Genomic DNA, 15,221 nt, shown 5'->3' on the forward strand with positions numbered 1-15,221 from the left:
CACTTTAAAAAGACAGGCCCTGTCCTCACACTTTTGACATTTTTATTACCTCCCATTAGTTTCATATCCAAATATAAAATTTATTCAGTATTTTTCTGTATTAGATCTATATTTTCTATATTAGATCTATATTTTCTGATTTAATTCTCACAACAGCCTTATGAGTAGGTACTACTATTATTTCCATCTAGCAGATGAACTAGAGCAAAGGAAAATCAAGTACATTCTTTCAATCATACAGTAAGAGGAGCCCCAAGTCTGGCTGGTTCCATACATGACACTAACTCTTAACTTATACACGACAGTAGCATTTCTATCTCCATAACCACTTACTCTTGGTAAAGGCACAGTTGTCCTTGGCTCACTTGGTGGCTGACAAGCCACTGAATAATAACCATCTAATGAGTTATATCTTTCCCGCAAAGATGGCTGATAGACAGATGAGTGCATCACATCCATTGGAGGTAAAGAATTGCTTCTAATAATGTCATCTCGTTGATACATTGCAGGGCGCCAGATGCGCCTGCTGTCATACACAGGAGCATACATTCCGGAAGGTACTGGAGGAACTGGTCCATACTGCTGCGGAGGAGGAGGCTGGTAAGGAGAAGAATTCATTCGCTCTCGAGGGGAGAATGTACTGTAATGATCAGCATATGGCATGGAAGCAGGTGGGAGGGAGGACTCTGGAACATTACTGGACCTCACAAAGCGAGGAACACAAGGAGCCACACCAGCTGGCACCGTTGGAGGTGGTGGGTAGTATCCTTGAAAATTGAAGAAAGGAATATTTAATGTAACCTTGGTCAAAACCCAACATTTTAATGGACTAAGTCTAAAAGCAGCCTTTAATACGGAGAAATATAATTAGCAAATGATCTTACAGAGAAGCTACATATTTTCAGGATAACAGTGCATAAAAATCATTTACATTCAATACTTTGTTAAACTGCTACTTAAAAACAGATGACAGGGCTGGGAATGTGGCTTAGTGATAAGAGTACTTGCCTAGCATTCATGAAGCCCTGGGTTCAATTCCTCAGTACCACATACACAGAGAAAGCTCAAAGTGGCCCTGTGGCTCAAGTGATAGAGTGCTAGCCTTGAGCAAAAGAAGCTACAAGACAGAGCCCAGGCCCTGATTTCAAGCCATAAGAGGACTGGCAAAAAAACAAAACAAAACAAACCAACAAAAACAGATGCCAGAGCTATTAACAAAGTGCTGGACTTTCCTTTTAGGGCATCATAGTTACATGTTTTAGATTAAGTAATTAGTTACATCATTGATTCTTATTAAGCATTTTGGGAACAAAAGATAAAGACCTCTTTCAAAATTCATGTGCTGTTAATTTCCTTACTAAAATTTTACCTAAGTATATACAAATTATACTTTGTACTATTTCATTTCTAGACTTTATATTTGATTTTTATAAAAGACAACCTTAAATCACAAGGTACCAGTGGTTTATGTCAGTAATCCTAGCTACTCAGGAGGCAGAAGAGTTGCGAAACTCCATCTCCAAAATAAACAGTGGTAGAGAGTGTCAGCCAAACAAGTATGAGGCCTTGAGTTCAATCCAAGTACTATCAAAAAACTTCACAAAAAAACAAAAACCAACCAACAAAAAATTATTGGTATATCACCCTCACCTTCCTCATGCAGAAAAATTAAGTAAGATCTTTAACCATGTACAAAAATAAACTCAAAATTCTTTAAATGTAATACCTAGAATTATGAAACTACTGGATACTTTAGTGGAATGGTCAAGAGCTTTTTGGAAAGACCCTAAAAGCATACTAAATGAAGGCTCAAGTAGGCAAGATGGATTGCATAAAAATAAAATGTTCCTTGCTGGGCTCTGGTGGCTCATGTTTATAATCCTAGCTACTCAAGAGGCTGAGATCTGAGGATCGCAGTTCAAAACCAGCCCAGGCAGGAAAGTCCATGAGACTGTTATCTCCAATAAACCACTAGAAAACCGGAAGTGGTACTATAGCTCAAACGGTAAAGCACTTGCCTTGAGCTGAAGAGCTGAGTGCCCAAGCCTAGACCAAAAACAACAACAAAATACACATGCACACACACACACACACACACAAATAAAAAATAAAATGTTCCTACCAAACAAAACAATCATCTGATTTGCACAGGCAATATACAGAATAGGAGAAATTTAGGCTAAGAATACATTTATCAAGAGGATAATACCTAAAATATATAAGGAAGTCAGGTACCAGTGGCTCACACCTATATCCTAGCTACTCAGGAGACTAAGAACTAAGAACTATGATTCAAAGCCAGCCTGAGCACAAATGTCCAAGGTTCTTCTCTCCAAAATTAATCCGCAAAAAGCTGAAAGTGTGGGTGTGGCTGAAATGATGGCTCTGAGCAAAAAAGCAAGCAAAAGTGTATTAAGCCAATCCCGACAAAAAGTTCAGGGCTGGGAAGGTATCTCAGTGGTAGAGTGCTTGCCTTGCATGCATGAGGCCTGGGCTCAATTCCTCAGCATCACATAAGCAGAAAAAGCTGGAAGTGACTCTGTGGCTCACGGCAGAGTGCTAGCCTTGAGCTGAAGAGCTGAGGGACAGCACCCAGGCCCAGAGTTCAGGCCCCACAACTGACAAAACAAAAAAATATATATAAGGGCCTGAGTTCACACCCCAATATGGCTAAATAAATAAATAAATCCAATTTAAAAAGTGGGAAATCAAGCCAGGCACCATGGTTCACACCTGTAAATTCAGCAACTTGAGAGGCAGATATTAAGAGGATCACAATTCAATGCCAGCTCAAGAAAAAAATTAATGAGATTTTATCTCAGCAAAATAAAGTGGGCATGGTGGTTCAGGCATATCATCCCAACTATACTGGGATGTATATACTTATGTACAAGAACTGCATACCAGGCCAGCCTAAACAAAACATAAGATCCTCCACAAAACAATAAAAGAAGCAAGGCATGTTGGCTCAAGCCTATAATTCTAACTACTTGATAGGCTAAGATTAGGAGGATGGTGGTTTGAGGGTAGCCCAAGTAAAATACTTGTGAGACTCCCCTCCCCACATTTTAACCAAGAAATAGATACAGGTAAAGTAGCATGTGCCTGTCATCTCAGATTTGCAGAAGCAAAAATAGGAGGACTAAGGTACAGACTTGGCCTGGGCAAAAAGTGAGACCTCATTCAAAAAATAAAGAAAGTAAAAAAGATGGGGAACATATCACAAAGTGGTAGAGCACCTATCCAGCAAATGTGAGTCTTTGAATTCAAAACCCAGTACCACAAAGTAAAAATAAGAAATTTTCAAAACAAGCCAGGTACTGGTGGTTCATGCCTGTAACTGTAGCTACTTAGGAGGCTGAGATCTGAGGATCATGGTCAGTCCGTGAGACTCATCTCCAATTAACCACCAGAAAAATAGAAGTGGCACTGTGGCTCAAGTGGTAGAGTGCTCGCCTTCAGCTGAAGAGTTGAGGGACAGTGCCCATGCCCAGAGTTCAAGTCCCTTGACTGACAAAAAAAAAACAAAAAAGAACAAAACAACAAAAAACCTAATAGCAAAAAAAAAAAAACAATTAAACTGTCACCAAAGTCACCAATTAAGACTGTAAATAGATTTAAATATTTCTTAAAGATGATCTACAAGGCCAACAGGTTGAAAAAAGCTCAAATTCACTAAGTAGAAGCAAAATAAAAAAAAAATCCCACAATGAGACGTCATCTCACTTCACTAAGAAACACTAATGAAAGCGGTGTGCAGTGAGTGGATCACTCCTAGCTATGCAGGCGGCTGAGATCTGAGATACAAGGACCAAAGGTTCAAAGCCAAAGTCCATGAGATGCTTATCTCCAATTAACCACCAAAAAGCTGGAAGTGGAGGTATGTCTCAAGTGGTAAATCTGTATCCATGACGAAAAAGCTAAGAAACAGTGTCCAGATCTCCAGTTCAAGCCCTGGAGCTGGCACATACACACAAAAATAAATGAATAAAAATAGAACCATAATATGATCTATCAATCTCAGCTCCAGTCATATATCCAATAGAAAGATCAGTATGCAGAAGAGACATGTACATACCCATGTGTACTACAGCATTATTCACAAATCAATATTTTTAAGTGTTCAGCTATTGACAGAGAAAATGTGGCACATAACACAATGGATTACTATTCAGTCATTAAAAAAATAAAAATCCTCTCATTCTAACAATGAGACAGAACTGGAGAAATCATTATGGTAAGTGAAATACACCAGGCATAGAAAGTCACGTTCCACAGAATCTCAGTCATATGTGAAATCTAAAAAAGTTTATCTAAGTTAGGGCTGATGGCTGACACCTATAATCCTAGCTACTTAGGAGTCTGAGATCTGAGGATTACAGTCCAAAGCCAGCCCCGGCAGAAAAGTCTGTGAGACTCTTATCTCCAAATAACCACTAGAAAACCTGAAGTGGAGCCATAGCTCAAAGTGGGAGAGTGCTAGCCTTGAAAGAGCTCAGAGAGCCAGGTGCCAGTGGCTCAGGCCTATAATCCTATCTACTCAGGAGGCTGAGATCCAAGGATTGCAGTTCAAAGTCAGCCCAGGCAGAAAAGTCTGTAAGACTCTGATCTCCAATAAACCACTAGAAAACCGGAAGTGGTGCTGTGGCTCAAGAGGTAGAGTGCTCGCCTTGAGCTGAACAGCACAGGGACAGCGCCCAGGCCCAGAGTTCAAGCCCCACGACCGATAAAAAAACAAAAACAAAAACAAAAAAGGGCTCAGAGACAGCACCCAAGCCCTGAGTTCAAACCCCTTGACCAAAACAACCCGAAACACAAAAAAGAATTTATCTTATATAAATTTAGTGTAGTGGTTATGAGAAGCTAAGAAGATCCTATAAGGGGAAGAAGATATGTGGAAAATTTGATGAATGAGTACTAAGTTATAGTTACATACGATAATAAGTTCTGGTGTGCCATTTCACAGTAGAGTGATTGACTATAAAGGACTATTATTACTACATGTATTTCAAAGAGAAGGATTTTAAATGTTTTACAATAAATATAAATTAATAAATAAAAATAAAATTATTATAGTGATTACAGTCACTTATAACTGTAATACTACTCAGCGGGTTGAGATCTGAGCACTTAAAGTCAGCCTGGTAAAAAAGTTTGAGAAATTATTATCTCCAATTAACCAGTAAAACCAGATTGCTGGTGTATCATGTCTCTAATCCTAGCTACATAGGAGGCTAAGATCAGAGGATTGTGGTTCAAACCAAGCCCAGGCAGGAAAGTCTGTGAGACTCATCTCTAACTAACCCCCACAAAACAAAGTGACCCTGTGGCTTAAAGCAGTAGCCTCTAGCAAAAGAGCTCAGGATAGCACCCAGGTGCAGTGTTCAAGGCCCACAACAACAACAACAACAACCAATTAACCAGTAAAAAGCCAGGAAGTGGTAGAGTGTCGATCTTGTGTCAAAAAGTCAAGCAATAATTTGTTTTTTCCCTTCCCCTCCCCAAATTATACCAACATCAAATACAGTGAAAACAGGGGTTATGGGAGATGGGAAGGGAAAACAAAGGAGGAGGCAACAATGCTTGATAAGAAATGTACTCATTACCTTGCCCATGTAATTGTAACCCCTCTGTACAGTATTTTCACCAAACAAACAAACAAAAAAAACGGGTTATACCGTGGGGGAGGGACATATAAGGCAACAACAACAAAAAAAAATCACATGGTACCTTATAAATATGTTAGAAACAATAGCAAGAAAGAAAAAAACCAGGAAGTGGCGCTGTAGCTCAAGTAGTAGAGCGCTCGCCTTGAGCTGAAGAGCTGAGGGACAGCGCCTAGGCCCAGAGTTCAAGCCCCACGACCGACAAAAAAAAAAAAAAAAAAATCACTTGTGTCCCTATTTGGGGCTCATTTTGCTTAACGTCATCTTATCTGACTTTTTTTGCACGTCCCAGACATATACTAATTATTGCAAATAAGGGAAACCAATTGTTTAAATAATGATACAGATTGAACCACTGCAACAATGAGATGTACAAGATGCTATGTCGAAAAATGAACTTTACAATTTAGGTAGAGGGGGGATAGAGGGGAGGATAACTGAGGAGGTGGAGGTAAGCGATGGTAGGGGAAAAACAAAGGAGGTGGCAACAATGCTGGATGAGAAATGTACTCATTACCATGCTCATGTAACTGTAACCCTTTTGTACAGTATTTTCACAATAAAATAACAATTAAAATTTTTTTAAAAAGCAAGCAACAATGAGAGGCCCTTAGTTCAAGCCAAGTATAGGCAAAAAAAGAGAAAAAAAGATACATGGTTGGGGAGGTAAGGCCCATTTAACTTAATATGGTATAAATGTTCTACAACATACACATGAATCAGCATATCTCATGGTACCCCATTAGTACTCAAGGAGGAAGAATAAGCCAAAATATAGCCTTAGGCCAAAGGGATTATTTTGAGCTGAAGATAAGTGAAAAGACACAGATTTCTGCCCTTTTTATGTGCCTAAATACAGGAGGAATGTTTGTAAATGTGTTTCATCTCTCCCTGGTTACCAGGAAGGACAGAAGCAAATCAGCAGAGACGACTTTAGATTCTTCTTTTTGGGGGTCCAGTCGTGGGTCTGAACTCTGGGCCTGGGCGCTGTCCCTCAGCTCTTCAGCTCAAGGCGAGCACTCTACCACTTGAGCCACAATGCCACTTCCAGCTTTTTTTCTGCTTATGTGGTGCTGAGGAATCGAACCCAGGGCCTCAAGCATGCAAGGCAAGCACTCTACCACTGAGCCACCTTCCCAGCCTAAAGACAGCACCACAGGAATCGCTAAACAAGCCTTACTGACTAGCCTATTTTCCAGTAGTTCTATTTATTTAGCATCCCACAATTTGCCACTGTAGAAATTCAAAGTCCTTTTCATTTTCATTGTCACTTTTTTTTAGTCCTGTATTGCTCTTTTGTTAAAAGGACAGATAAGCTCATGTTCTTAACCAACCCTCTGAGCTAAGTTCTCCCAGTGTGTATGTGAGTTCTTTAATGAAGAAAATATATATTGGTATCTAAGATCACAATGTCTCATGGCAGAAAACTTATAGGTAATAAATTCCAAGGGATTAATTCAAAATATGGGCAAATAACTAAGGGAAACAAACATTAGGTTACAATTTTTTTTCTTCGTAGAATTGTCTAAAAGCACTTACCTGTTTGTGGGTACTGTGGGACTTCAAAGGGTATCTGAGTCCTTGGATCTTGAAAATACTGAATGTTTTCAGAATGCTGAGGATATACTGGTACTCTAGTTAGGAATGGGCTGGACTTGGGAGGCACGGGATTCAGCTCTGTTCCAGCATTAGAGGGCCCAGCTGAGGTAGCTGCTACATTACTTACAGGAGTCTTGGGTGGAGAGCTAATTTTACTGCAGAGGAAATTTAACAGGACAAAGGGCAATCACTGTTAGTTGTTTTTCTGGAGAAATTTTTCAGAGCGTTATATAGTAAAACCGTACAAAATACATTAGATATTTCCACAGTGACAATTATGGCATGAAATTTCACTGCTGCCATAAACTGCTCATTGACAAGATCATAGTAAAAGATCTCATATTCTAGTGAGGGCAAAAGAAAATGAAAACAATCCCAGACCCACTTATCAGACCTACCTACCCCCACTTTTTTTATTAGTGGTTCCTGGGGTTTGAACTCAGAGTTTTATACTGCAAGGCAGGTACTCTACCATGTTTCCAGTCCTTTTTGCTCTGCAGTTCCAGCACTCAGCAGTAATAAGGAAACATTGATGACAAATTAATAGCTCATAACACAAAGTAGGTACTAAAGACTTTTGCCATATTTTTTTAAACACAAGAGAATTTTTGTGGTTGAGTAACCAAGTAATCAGTTCTAAATGAAGTCCTTTTTTAAATCCCTTTTAAAGAAGTCAAGCTTTAGTAGAGTGCTGGTGGCTAATGCCTATAATCCTAGCTATTCAGGAGGCTGAGTTCCAAAACCAGTCTAGGCAGACAAAATTGAGACTCTTATCTCTAGTTAATAAGAGACATTTTATCTCCAGTTAACTGCCAAAAGCTAAAAGTGGAGCTGTGGTTCAAGTAGTAGAGCTCTAGCTTTGAGTAAAAATACTAAGAGCCCCAACCATGAGTTTAAGCCCCAGTACTGATTCTGGTGTGTGATACCATGCACACACAAAGTCAAACTTTGACTGAGACTTAAATGTGTGGCAATTCAGAAAGTGATATTGTTAATTGTGTAGGAATTCAATACAATGCACTTCAGCTAAGTAAGAACATTTTCTCACATTAGAAAAGTTCTTCTCAAACAGGAGTACAAACATCAAGGTGTATGCACTGCTTAGCACAACAGATTACCCTGGCAGATGTTGACGTCTCCATGTAACGTGTACTAAAAGGCAGACAATAACTAAAAACCTGTGAATAATTCAGAAGGTACAAATGTCTTTGTTATAACTTAAAAATACATTAGGGCTGTACTTATTCTTAGAATGAGTGAGTCTAGCAGAAGTAACAGGAAATGATCAGAATTTCCTTCTGACCATAACATTTAACATGGAACAATTTTATTGAGTACAAATACAGATTATCAGGTCTTTCTAGGTCAAAATATTATATACCATAAGATTTGGATTAGTACTCTGAAATATCAAATTCTCAAGTTTATGAGGAAATGGTCATGAAAATTTATGACAAGGTACATCCTCATTAACTAATGAAATTAGGTAAGTAGATCCTTCTGCTTTCTGATCCACATCCCTTCACCTCTAAAAGCTTTTCACAATACCTCTCCAAAGAACTGGTTATCCTTTTTTTCTGGATTCTAATAACAAATAGGGCATACTTAATTACAGTACCTTTAGAGTATATTACATCTGTTTTCATGTCCATCTCCCAAACTACATTGGGACACCCTGAGAGGCAGAGAATGAATCTTTTTTATTTTCTTTAGCTATACCAGTTTTCATTAGGGTTTGGCACATACATGATCTATAACATTAAAAATTAGCTGGGTGCTGGTGGCTCATGTCTGCAATTCTGGCTACTCAGGAGGCTTAGGTCTGAGAATTGTTGCTCAAAGCCAGCCCAGGCAGTAAAGCCCATGAATTAACCACCTAAATACTACAAGTGGAGCTGTGGTTCAGTGTTAGAGTGCTAGCCTTGAGCAATCAATCTCAGGGCCTGAAGTTCAAGCCCCATGGCTGACCAAAAAAAAACCAAAACCAAAACCAAAAAACAAAAAACCCCAAAACCCACGAAAAAAGCATTTTTAATTGAGATTTATTTATTATTATAAGTTGTCCTAATAGACGATTTAAACACTTGAAACACAACGGTTGAAATATACCTTGGTCATAGATCACAAGGCCTAGATTCCCAGAACATATACACACAAAAAAAGATAATGCAAAAATTCATACTTTCTTAAGTGTAATTGACTTTTGGCATATTCACAAGATTTCCAACTATCTCTACCGAATTCTGAAATATTTCCATTGCCCTCAAGAAAAACATATCTAATTAGCTTTTATTCCCTGTTCTATCTCACTCTTTGATCCCAGTAACCACTAATCAACATTTTGTCTCTTTGGATTAGTTTATTTTGGACATTTCACATTATTAGAATCCTATGCTGCCTTTTGTACCTGGATTCTTTCAATGAGCATTATGCTCTTAAGATTCATCCATATTGTGTGACATATAATAATGCATCATTTCCTTTTTCATGACAATAATATTTCATACAGAAAAAAATGGTTTACAGCTGGGTACTGGTGATTCATGCCTATAATCCTAACTACTCAAGAAGCTGAGATCTGAGGATTAGGCTTTGAAGCCAAAACCACCAGGAAAGTCTATGAGATTCTTATCACCACTAACCTACCAAAAAAGCTGGAAATGAAGCTGTGGCTCAAGTGGTAGAGGGCTAGCCTTGAGCAAAAGAAGCTCAGGCACAGAGCCCAGGCCCTGAGCAGAAATGCCAGTAGCAGCACTAAAAAAACAAAAAGTTTTACATTACCTTGTTGTAACCTGTCAAAAGCTCATTTCTACACATGAAGTGTCTATAATGTAGATTATACTAATCATTAACATAAACGTACAGTTCTAGAAGGCTAGTTTCAAGACAGTGCACAAATCCTGTATTTGCTAACAAACAATGCATTTGATGCTGTTTTTATTTTTAATCTTCCATATTTTTGCAGCAATATAACAATTTCCTAACAATTTTGGTATGCTTCATTTATGTAAATACTTTCTGCACATATGTAGTCTCACAAACCCTTTAAGTGCACAGATATGTTTCAGTATTCCTAACAATGCCAAAAACAAGTTTGGGAGTAAAGTAACACTTGCTAACTAGACAATATTTTTGATAGGTCTTTCCAAAACTCTCTCTTAGTTGAGATCAGAAAGGTGCCTTAATAAACAATTTCTCCCATTACATTGCAAAAATAGGGAGTATTACTATTAACTTATATATCCTACAAAGTCACTAATTTACTGTGTGCCAAGCATGACTTTTTGTTTCACAGTGGGCATATAACAGGTATTGACAATTTTTAGGCAACAAACTCTTCTTTTTCTTCTTTTTGGTTGGTCATGGGCCTTGAACTCTGGGCCTGTGGGCTGTCTCTTGCACTACCTCATGGCTAGTGCTCTACCACTTGAGCCACAGTGTCACTTCTGTTTTTCTTGTGGTTAATTGAAAGTCTCAGGGACTTTCCTGCCTAGACTGGCTTTGAACCATTGTCCTCAGATCTCAGCCTCCTGAGTAGCTAGAATTACAGGCATGAGCCACCATCGCCCAGCCAAACTAAAAATTTTAACTCAACTTTTAAACCTTACAAGAGTACACAAGTGTGAGATTTTAGAATTGAAAGTAACATTTCAGATCACTTGAAAGTATTTAAACTTTCTTGTTGAGGCAAAAACAGAAACAAACAAAAAGATAAAAAGCCGGTGTCAAATATAATCTTATTCTGTCACCCAACAATAATAATGATGGTGATAAAGAAGCATGTACTTAGTATTTATTAACTGGCAGACATGGCTCAAAGAACACTATAGTATTAACTCATTTAAATTCCACAGCCAAGGCAGGTGCTGGTGGCCCATGCCAGTAGCTCTAGCTACTCAGGAGGCTGAGATATGAGAATTGCAATTCAAAGCTAGCCTGGTAGGAAAGTCCATGAGACTCTTATCTACAATTAACCCAGAAAACCCACAGGGACACTGTGGCTCAAAGTGGTAGAATGCTAGTCTTGAGCAAAAGAGCAAAGACAGGCCCCAGGCCCTGAATTCAAGCCCCATGGCCAAATAAATAAATACATAAACAAACAAATTTCACAGCCAATATATGAAGTAGGGTATTCTTTACCCCCCAAAGCTGTGCTAAGGATCAAACACAGGACTTCAGGCATGCTTGGCAAGTACTAGACCATTAAGCTACATCCTCAGCTCAAGAAATAGGCATTTTAATTGTATGAAAGAGTAAAGTGAGGAAGATTAAGTGATTTAAGATTAAATGGCCAGGGGCTGGGAAGGTGGCTCAGTGGTAGAGCGCTTGCCTTGCATGCCTGAGACCCTGGGTTCCATTCCCCAGCACCACATAAGCAAAAAGAAAAAAAGCTGGAAGTGGCGCTATGGCTCAAGTGGTAGAGCACTAGCCTTGAGCTAAAGAGCTGAGGGACAGCGTCCAGACCCTGAGTTCAGGCCCCACGACCGGACCCCCCCCCCCCCAAAAAAAAGATTAAATGGCCAGGAAAAATTGAGCCAAAATTGAATCCCAAAATTTAATTTAATGTGGGGGCGCAGGCTCATACTTCCAGCACTAATGAGACAGGAGGAATCTCAAGTTTGAGGCCAGCCTTGGCTACATAGCAAGACTTTCAATTAAACCAAACCAAACAAAAAGAGTTTGGTTTCAAAGACTCATCACTCAATTATACCTCATTATAGAGCATAAAGGGTGTAACAGAATATTTCATTTCAAGTTTCTACTTAGTTCCTTTCTGGTATCTCTATGTAACTGGTCTTGAAGTTCACTGAAAATGAACAGCTGAGGACAACAAAACAGAGTTGAAGTGACTTTCCATATTTAGAGAGCTATCCAGCTGTAAAGCCAAGATTAGAACACAAATTTCTTCCTATTTTTTCTACTATATGAAGCATTCTGTGTAAAAATTCAAATTAAACGTTATTCTGTAGGCTTCTGTGCAGTGACTGTACTCATAGCTACTTGGGAGGCAGAAATCAGGAAGTCATGATCTGAAGCCAGCTCAGACAAAAAAAGTTCAACTGTGGGGCATTGGTGGCTCACATCTGTAATCCAAGCTAGTCAGGAGGCTGAGATCTAGGATGGAGGTTTGAAGTCAGCCCAGGCATAAAAGTCAAAGTCTAATTAACCAGGAAAAAAAAAAACAAAAAAACTTGACCTGAATTGTGGCTGAAGTGGTATTTTATCAGCCATAAGCAAAAAAAATTGAGCAAGAGCAGCAAGCCTACAGTTCAAGTCTTAGTAAAAGAAAAAAACTGAGTCGGGCACCAGTGGCTCACGCCTGTAACCCTAGCTACTCAGGAGGCTGAGATCTGAGGATCACGGTTCAAAGCCAGCCCAGGCAGGAAAGTCTGTGAGACTCTTATCTCCAATAAACCACTGGAAAACCGGAAGTGGCGCTGTGGCTCAAGCAGTAGAGCGCCCACCCTGAGCTGAAGAGCACAGGGACCGCGCCCAAGCCCAGAGTTCAAGCCCCATGTCTGAGAAAAAAATAAAAAGAAAAAACTGTTCAATAGTCTTCATCTCCATCAATCCTGGCCTATCATCCAAACTACCAGAGAAGCCTAAATAGGAAGATCACATCCAAGCTGGCCCAGGCATAAAGCAATACCTTATTTGAAAAGTAAATATGAAAAGGGCTAGCAAAATGGCTAAAGTGGTAAAGCAAATGTGAGTTCAAACCCCAGTACTGCTAAAAACAAAAGAGGTGTGTGTTTATACTAAGGCATTTTTTTAAATATATAAATAAATGATAAAGAACTTCATATTAATTATTTTTACTCAATACCTACTTTTCAGTTACAGACTCTGCAGAGGGCCCAGCAGGATTCTGACCATTGGAGCCAACCTTCCCCACTTTCTTCACAGTCTCCAGAGTTCTTAATGAATTATCAGTACTGCGTGGGATTAGCTGGGAAACACTGTTTTCTGCATTTGAAATTCCATTTGTACTTGGAATAATTTTCCCAGTTGTTTCAGTACTTCCTATGACAGAAATGACATTTCCGGCTGTGGTTGGGACAGTGTTGTTTACACCAACTTTATTTAGGAGAGGAAACGTTCTTACAGTTGCATTGATTTTTTTGTTCCTTAATCGATACCTGTTTAAAAATAATCAATGAATTAGTGAAAATCACTTCTAAAAATCTAAAGAGAGACAATGGGAAAATATTTTTGAAACAGGAAACAGCTTTATAAAGTTTCTTCAGCTAAACACCACTCTACATCAATTATATTGTAATAAATGCCACATGAAAAACTACATATGCATGGACACATGACATAGCAAACAAAGCACACATACTCCAAGAACCTGACAGAATAGGAAGATAGTGTTTAAAAATCTGTAGCTGCAATATAATACACTATGAAAAATGGCACGACCTACCACCAAATTCAGTTGGAAACAGAATAAAAAGGAAAGGCATATGAAAGCCGAAAAAATTACCATTTAAAGAATGGTATAATTTTATATTTTTGTGCTAGTCCTAGGGCTTGAACTCAGGGCTAGTGCTCTACCACTTGAGCCACAGCTCCACTTTTGGACTTTTGGTGATTAATTAGAGACAAGAGTTTCAAGGACTTTTCTGCCCATGCTGGCTTCAAATCCTCAGATCTTAACCTACTGAGTAGTTAGTATTATATGAGTGAACCTGGCCTAATTTCCTGATTTTAAGTGGTGAAAAGTTACATAGACAGAAGACTACATATATTGGGGTCATCTCTATGCTTAAATTAGCAGATATCAATGTTATATATAAACATGGCAAATAAATATGAAATGTTGGTAATAAGCAATGCTTTCGTATTTTTCCTTCAGTATCTATGAACAGCTACATTACATACACACTAAAGCGCCAAGAAAAAATAAATGCTTCTATGTTGGAGTGGATAAAGATGGAATAATAGAAAATGAAGTTTGAAATAAACAGATTCCCCCAAATCTGGAGATGATGAGTTTTGATGTTTGGCACAAGAAACCAAAGATTACTACTTTATTATTGTTGTTGTTGTTGTTATTATTATTAACCAGTCCTGGGGCTTGAACTCAAGGCCTGGGCACTGTCCGTGAGCTTCTTTTGCTCAAGGCTAGCACTCTACCACTTGAGCCACAGCGCCACTTCTGGCTTTTTCTATATGTGGTACTGAGGAATGTAACCCAGGGCTTACGCATGCTAGGCAAGCACTCTCCCACTGAGCCACATTCCCAGCCCCCAATGATTACTTTTTAGAGGAGGAATATGGGTAGACCTATATTTGAGAGAAGCAGTTTGATGGCATTAAGAGGGCCAGTGATCTATGTGCTTCCTTTAACATGTTCTCTGAAACCTATTCTACATTCTTCTTCAAAGTTCTCATACAAAATACCCAGCTGCTTCTTGCTTTCCATCCTCAAAGGGAAAAATCTCAGATCTCTTACCATTTTGGTTGTTAGTAAAACAAGCAATTAACAAGGTTTTGTATGATGTCCTCTCAAAATAGAGGAATTAGGAGAAGTTGAAAAAAAAACAACAAACCGTATTCATGGGCTGGGAATGTGGCTTAGTGGCAGAGGTGCTTGCCTAGCATGCATGAAGCCTCAGTGGTACTGCGGCTCAAGTGGCAGAGTGCTAGCCTTGAGCAAAAACCAGCTCAGCGACAATGCTCAGGCCCCAGGACTGGCAAAAAAAAACAAACGGCTGGGCACGGTGACTCATGCCTGTAATCATAGCTATTACTCAGGAGGCTGAGATCTGAGGATCACAGTTCAAAGGCAGGAAAGTCTGTGAGACTCTTATCTCTTCAAAAGCCACTAGAAAACTGGAAGTGGCACTATGGTTCAAGTGGTAGAGCGCTCACCTTGAGATGAAGAGTGGAGGGACAGCACCCAAGCCCAAAGTTCAAGCCCCACTACCACCACCACCAACAACAAAAAAA

The 15,221-nt window shown here is 39.1% G+C and overlaps 1 protein-coding gene across 3 annotated transcripts in view; it reads right to left on the minus strand.

Annotated features, from left to right (window-relative positions):
* Rc3h2 (ring finger and CCCH-type domains 2) overlaps positions 1 to 15,221 on the minus strand; it is a 64,276-nt gene that overhangs the window by 12,710 nt on the left and 36,345 nt on the right. For all 3 annotated transcript variants that reach the window (XM_042678770.1, XM_042678768.1, XM_042678769.1), the window contains 3 exons: positions 13,097 to 13,405; positions 7,206 to 7,420; positions 334 to 767 (listed from right to left, as the gene is read on the minus strand). In XM_042678770.1, the coding sequence (XP_042534704.1) occupies positions 334 to 767; positions 7,206 to 7,420; positions 13,097 to 13,405 (958 nt within the window). The remainder of the gene's footprint in view (positions 1 to 333; positions 768 to 7,205; positions 7,421 to 13,096; positions 13,406 to 15,221) is intronic.

Source organism: Dipodomys spectabilis, unplaced genomic scaffold (assembly GCF_019054845.1).
Source record: "Dipodomys spectabilis isolate Male_0828 unplaced genomic scaffold, ASM1905484v1 ptg000046l, whole genome shotgun sequence".
Lineage (NCBI taxonomy): Eukaryota > Metazoa > Chordata > Mammalia > Rodentia > Heteromyidae > Dipodomys > Dipodomys spectabilis.